Source organism: Mesitornis unicolor, unplaced genomic scaffold, assembly GCF_000695765.1.
Source record: "Mesitornis unicolor isolate BGI_N332 unplaced genomic scaffold, ASM69576v1 scaffold11455, whole genome shotgun sequence".
Classification (NCBI taxonomy): Eukaryota; Metazoa; Chordata; class Aves; order Mesitornithiformes; family Mesitornithidae; genus Mesitornis; species Mesitornis unicolor.
The window spans coordinates 5,970-13,160 of record NW_010183580.1 but is presented as its reverse complement, the minus strand read 5'-3'; the positions used below and the strand labels follow the sequence as shown (position 1 = coordinate 13,160).

Sequence of the window (7,191 nt, the reverse complement as noted above, 5' to 3'; positions counted from 1 at the left end):
AACACAAACAAAAATCCTTGGAGAATACTGTAAAAAGTAGCAATGTATTACATCAACACCACTTTAACATCTGTGCTGGAATCGGTGCCTATAGGAGATAAATTCCCTTTTTGCTTTTTCAGCTTCAGTTTTTAGAGGCAAGGCTAACAAGTGTTTTCAAGGGAGTAAAAAGGAAGTCCTTGCATTTTTAATTCCAGAGGTTAGCTTGTTTATTTAAATGCAACATCAAGTCTATAAAAAACAAATGAAAGCTGTAAGGATTATTAAAAATATATAGCATCTTATATATACATAAATATAATACAGACGCCAAAACATACACCTACAGTCCTGGTTCAGGAATATCCTCATCAGGGCAACAATAGTATTCCACAAAACAGATCTGTCCATCTTCATTCCTAATCATATACTGCAGTGATAGAAATCCTTGAGCATCTATTCGAATGGACACCTTACAAGATAAAGCCAGTGCCTTTGTTGATGGTTTAAGCAAAGAAATCTTGTACCTGCAGGGGAAAACAAACAAACAAAAAGTAACCAGAAAAGAATACATTGTGCCGAGAAGAGCTGAAACATTACTCCTAATTAAAGACACAGAATAACTAAAAAGCAATTAGCAACAGTGGATAACGATAATAGCAACAGTGTTCAGTGGATCAGGAATTGGCTGGACAGTCGCATCCAGAGAGCAGTGGTCAATAGCTCAATGTCCAGATGGAAGACAGTGACAAATGGTGTCCCTCAAGGGTCTGTACTGGGACCAGTGCTGTTTAATACCTTCATTAATGATATTGACAGCAAGATTGAGTGCACCCTCAGCAAGTTCGCTGATGTCACCAAGCTGGGTGGTTGAGGTTAATGTGCCAGAGGGAAGGGATGCCATCCCTGGACAGGATGGAGAAGTGGGCCCAGGTGAACCTCATGAGGTCCAACAAGGCCAAGTGCAGAGTCCTGCACCTGGGTAGGGGCAGTTCTCATTACCAATACAGGCTAGGAGATGATGTGCTGGAAAGCAGCCCTGAGGAAAAAGGACCTGGGGGTACTGGTGGATGAGAAGCTGGACATGAGTCACTAATGTGCATCTGTAGCCCAGAAGGCCAACCGCATCCTCTGCTAAGGAGACAGGCTGAGAGAGTCAGGGTTGTTCAGCCTGGAGAAGAGAAGGCTCCAGGGGGACCTTATGGTGACTTCCAGTACCTGAAAGGTGCCTATAAGAAATCTGGGTAAGAGCTGCTTCACTAGGGCATGTAGCGATAGGATGAATGGTAATGGTTTTAAACTAGAAAAGGGTATATTTAGGTTGGATATTAGGAAAAAGTTCTTCAATATTCAGGTGGTAGATCACTGGAACAGGTTGCCCAGAGAGGTAGTGGAGGCCCCATCCCTGAGATATTCAAGGTCAGGCTTGATGGGGCTCTGAGCAACCTGATCTGGTAACATTGTCCCTGCTCACTGCAGAGAGTTGGACTGGATGGGCTTTGAAGGTCCCTTCCACCCAAACCATTCTGTGATTCTATGAACACCCTGATTTGTTCTTTTCCTGGTAACATAATTGGACAGATATTGTTATTGCTTATCTTTTGATCACATAGATTTTATCAGGTGGGAAGTATTTTATTTTTCCCATACTAATGAACTAGATTTTACAGTAATGCAAAAACAGTTTTTTTAAACTTTCAGCAAGAATACATAACCTGCCACAGAGGACACTGATCTCAGACTTACGAACCTGTTTGTCTGGGTCTGGTTACAGTGGAACACTTCCATCAAATCAGAGTCCCTAGGGTAGTCCAGATGTGCACTTCCTGCATTTCCAAAAGTGGATAACCTGAAAAACAAAAGGCATAATCTTAAAATATCCGATCCCAGCTCTCTAAAAATTCATCAGAATCAGTCATCTTGCATATCACAATAGCTGTTCCATTTTTTAAAATCCAATTAAAAATGCTAAACTGTCTGCATTAGTGTCACATTTACCAGGTTGCCAATATATTAACTACTATGCTAATGAGATTACATATTGTGATTTGCTTTACTCATTACAATTCTTCTTGAAATAAAGCAATATTCTAAAATAGCCCCCACCTCTTCACCCTGAAAACTTCCAGCCCTTTCCAGTGGAGGCCAACCATGAACATTTGAGTTGAAAGCAGTTTCCAGTACCTGAAGTAGGGTTTATCTGGAGACATGGTAATCTGCAGAACTTCGCTTGTCATATCCAGTTCGGCAAACGCTTCTCGCAGCCCCTCCGACTGCAGGATAATTTTATTAACAACCTTTGTATTGCAGAAATCGAAGTCTAACAACTCTTCAGGTTCTTGAGTGTTGATTTTGCAAACTGTCACGACTCCTCCTTCTTCCAAGAACAGCATCAAGGGATAACCATAACCAGAGTAACACATCCTAAGGGCTGTTGATGTTCCTGAAAAAAGAGAACATACATTCTTCAGAGAGCGAGCTAGCACATCTGATCACTTCAGAAAAAATCACGTTTTACTGGTCTATGAGGCACTGATCAATTTCATTTTGCATTTTCAGTTCAACCTCCAATACACTAATGTAGCATGCATCCTATGAAGTGTTAATGGTTGTGCAGCAAAACTAAATTATTTGTATGTAGACACCAGTTCAAATTCAACTCATGTCACGCACCAAATGGGTAACACTAGCTGTGACAATGAGGCTGGGTATGCTATAAATATTTCAGTGGAACTGGAAAATCTGTGGTCCTGAGGCTCTCTGGCTCACACCGCCTTTCTTTACTACTCTTGTTACCTGTACAGCCCAAACTGAAGTTAACGCAGCTGAGCTTGCATTACAGTCACATCCTCCTTTTGCTAGGTAATCACGTGTGATTTCACAAAAACACAGTGATGTTTAGTACAGTGGATCTAGGTTTTCAGGTCAGAGTCACAGCATAAACAGGAGAGGAATGTGGATTTCCAACACATATCTGCAAAGGTAGAACTGCCCAAAATACTGCCATAGTATTACCCCACTTCACATGTGTACACAGTACATCCTATAGCATTCATACAGTCATGCAAACTTGTAGCTATTTTTGCTTGTTCAAATATTTTTGAACAACCATCAAGTAAAAAAAAAAATAAACTTCTAGGAAGTAAAATTTGCTACTACCTGAGATTTTTTTGTTTAAACAAATTGGTTCATGTAATTCAATATTCATACACTTAATTGAGAAGGCAGCTTCCCACACACCCCTGACATAGAAAAGACTACAAAGAGGATCAGTAATACAGTCTACTTGATTTTTGTAATTCTAATTCACCTGATAAACAAGATCTAAAGCGCCCTTACAGCACCTGAAGTGCTACCCAACCCAGATACAGATTTCTTATGAGACTTTAGGTAAGTATCATTCCCAAGTACCTTATCTGCAGGCTGGAGAGAACACTCACAGAACAGATGCAGATATGGCCTGAATAAGGGAAAGAATAGAAGGTGTCACGCAACAGCTACTGCACTGGTAGCAGGAGCACAGTGAGCTGCTGGTGCTACCTGGGACTCCTGAAGTCTTGTTCAAGCCCAGTACATCTGCTCCATAACATTTCCTAACTCATGCATACACTTGTTAATGTTTCTGAGGTAGCTGGATGCTCCAGGGTTGCACCAGCCATAGAAATATTGGAAAAGAGATCACATTTGTCCAGATGCCTGGACAAACTACTTGACATGTTTTCTTATCAAGATTACAGAAATTATCTGAGATTGTCAGCCCCAAACCTGAGAAAGGGTACAAGAATCACAGAATCACAGAACGTTAGGGATTGGAAGGGACCTCAAAAGATCATCTAGTCCAATCCCCCTGCCGGAGCAGGAACACCTAGATGAGGATGTTCATTGGACTTCATGCCATGAAATGGTTCTCTTCCAAAACAAGTGGCTCTTTTGTGCCTTACACAGATCCATGAAACATTACCTTCACAGGAAGACTCCTCAATTCCTCAGTTAATCCCATAGTGTCACACAGACATATACCTTTATCACAGAATCACAGTATCATAGGGGCTGTGTTGGGGTCCATGCGAGGAAACGGACTACAGCACACCAATATGATGCTCTGATAGCAAATTTATTACATAAAAAGCATGATTCTTATATCTTTCCAGCATTCTACTCCAGCATTCTATGCACTCATCTATCTGACTCCTAATTGGCTGCATGCATGATTATCTGACTCCTAATTGGCTGCATACATCTTGCACGCGCTGTCCACGCCGGCTAAGCTAATATATGATTGGTTAAAACTTCTCCGTCTCCAGTCCATTTTGCTGTGTTCAGTGCTTTCTTTATCTTCTTTACTTCACTGCCAGGTTTCTTTTCCCAAGTGCTAAATGTTGCTTTTCATATCACAACTGCATGCCTTCCGTCATGTACACTCACCCAGATTTTGACTATCCTCTTTGTTCTTTGTCCTACGTTGGCCAACTGAGGCAGTTACAGTGTTTCTATGGCCCAGGCCTCTACAGGGCTGGAAGGGACTTCTGTAGATCAACTGGTACAACCCTCCTGCCAGAGCAGGATCACCTAGACCAGGTCACACAGGAACATGTCCAGGCGGGTTTTGAATGTCTCCAGAGAAGGAGACTCCACAACCTCTCTGGGCAGCCTGTTCAGTGCTCTGTCACCCTCACGGTAAAGTAGTTTTTCTTCATGTTCAGATGAAACTTCCTGTGTTCCAGTTTATATCCATTGCCCCTTGCTCTGTCCCTGGGCATCACTGAAAAGACTCTGGCCCCATCCTCTTGACTGCCATCCTTTAGATATTGATAAGCACGAATGAGATCCCCCCTCAGTCTCCTCCGGGCTAAACAGACCCAGCTTTCTCAGCCTTTCCTCATATCCCCTCTCATCATCTCAGTGGCTCTATGCTGGACCCTCTCCAGTAGTTCCTTGGCCTTCTTGAACTGGGGAGCACAGAACTGGACACAATATTCCAGATGTGGTCTCACCAGGGCACAGTAGAGGAGAACCTCTCTCGACCTACTGGCCACCCCTCTTCTGATACACCCCAGGATGCCATTGGCCTTCTTGGCTGCAAGGCCACATTGCTGGCTCACTGTTAACTTGTCCATCAGAACTTACAGGTCCTTTTCCTCAGAGCTGCTTTCCAGCAGGTCACTCCCTAACCTGTACTGGTGTTTGGGGCTATTCCATCTTCCAAACTGAGTCAGCCTCTTTAGCCGCTCCTGCTGCAGCGGTCCCTGACACACTGGTGAGGCTCATGTCCATCAGCTCCTTTCCTCTCTCCCTCAACCGTTATCACAGCACACACTTGTATTAGCTGATGGATCCTGCTTTGCAGCGATAGCTGCCACAGATGCTCAGAAGAACTTAAAGTGAGGAAGTCAGAAGTTTTGCCAAGACTGGAAATCTCCCTACAGCTATGTACAGGTTTCACTAAGTTGTTACATGTGATACACATACACTCTCAAAGTAAACATGCACCATACCTGGCAAAGAACTGGTACCAAAAATGGTCAAGCAGTCAAGAAGAACAGACAAATTGATCCGGAACGTCACTGATTCTTCCTGAACAGCAAATTCCTGAAAAATTTCTGCCTATAAGAGAATGGAAAGAGAATAAGAGAGGGGAGTTTCTGGAATTACTTTAGAGTTTACACGTTAAACTCACCACTTTCACTTTCAGAGATCAGTGCAATACAAAGTAATTTCTACAGGTAACACAATATCGATGAAAGAAAAATGGGTCTTCATCCTCAAAACCAGTTTAAAAAAAATCAGGTCACAGTTGAAAGCAAGCTGCATGGCACATGCATGAAAACCTAAACGCTAGTCTTTCATAGTTTAAAAACAAGCACAAATGTGAACACCTAAAGCTGCCTACTTCTGGAGCTGAAAACATTCAGGGAAGTACACAATGTAAATGCCACTCTTCTCCAGAAACAATACTTACTTTTCTTTGCTTGGAGCATGAATAAACATTTCAAATCATAAAAACATGTAGGAACAGACCAGACCTGAATCGAACAGAGTTCACCACCATGAAAAGTGCTGAAACATGCCTTCAACTAGGCTGACGTGCGTAAACTACTCCAGGCTACCCCGTTTGCCACTGAGCACCAGCTGCTTTGTGGTAACTGTAGCAACAGAGTATCTCAGAAATAAAGCACGATGATTTGAGCTGCTTTTGCTTTTTGTTTTTTTTTTTTTTTTTTTTATTGGCAGCCAAGAGGGCAAACCCCATCCTGGGGTGCACCAAACACAGCATGACCAGCCAGTCAAAGGAGGAGACTGTCCCACTGTATTCAGTGTTGGGATGGCATCACATTGAGAGCTGTGTGCAGTTCTGGGCCCCACTGTTTAAGAAGGATGTGAAGAGACTTGAACTTGTCTGGAAGAGGGCACCAAAGGCAGTGGAAGGGCTGGAAGGCATGAACTGTAAGGAGCTGCTGAGAACCCTGGGTTAGTATGGTTTGAAGAAAAGGAGGTTGAGGGGTGACCTCATTGCTCTTTGCAGCTTTCTGAGGAGGGAAAGTGAAGAGTGTGTGTGTCCCTCTTGGGATCACAGTCATTGAAGAAGAAGGGCCATTCCCTGCGAACTCCCCAGTTTACAGCAAGTGTGACATTTATGGCATGGAATAATTTTCATTGCCCAGCTTGGGGTCAGCTGTCCTGGGTTTCCACTTCCCCCAGCCTCTGCAATTGTTTACCTCAAGATCGCTAAAGACCTTGATCACCACATACCCGTGCTGGCCAAAAACTAAAACAAAGTGTCTTATCACTTTGTTCCCACTGAAAATGAGCACTTAAGTCTTTTCAGAAATGCAGCTTTTCTGAACAGAAAGCTGACTCTAAGATTCTACCCCAGTAAACCAAGACAGTGGTGAAACATTTTATTAAAAACACCTAAAGATAGATACTTTATGAACTTACTCATGCATCTGAAAACAGTACAGTTGGAAGGAGCAGTGGCCTTAGCAGGTGCCGACACGCTAAACCAGGGTGCAAGCTCAGCACAGGAGCAGGCATGCATGAACAAACTAGGCACTGAGCTCGGCCTTCCAATGGCACAGACATCTCCTAAATGACCACAGCCTCACCGCAGCCCTTCCTTCACCTCAGCTCCCAACCCCACGCCGACATTTCACCCAAAATTCCCATTCTCTGCGGGTGAACTCGCTGTACCCTTCCTCTGACATGAAACTG

At 43.3% G+C, this 7,191-nt stretch overlaps 1 protein-coding gene across 1 annotated transcript in view; it reads right to left on the bottom strand.

Moving 5' to 3' along the window:
- Window positions 1-322: 322 nt before the first annotated feature.
- The window catches only part of RAD1 (RAD1 checkpoint DNA exonuclease), a 7,155-nt gene continuing 286 nt past the window's right edge, over window positions 323-7,191 (bottom strand). The window contains 4 exon segments of the mRNA XM_010184195.1: window positions 323-506; window positions 1,730-1,828; window positions 2,164-2,422; window positions 5,475-5,596. Of these exon segments, the coding sequence (XP_010182497.1) occupies window positions 323-506; window positions 1,730-1,828; window positions 2,164-2,422; window positions 5,475-5,596 (664 nt within the window).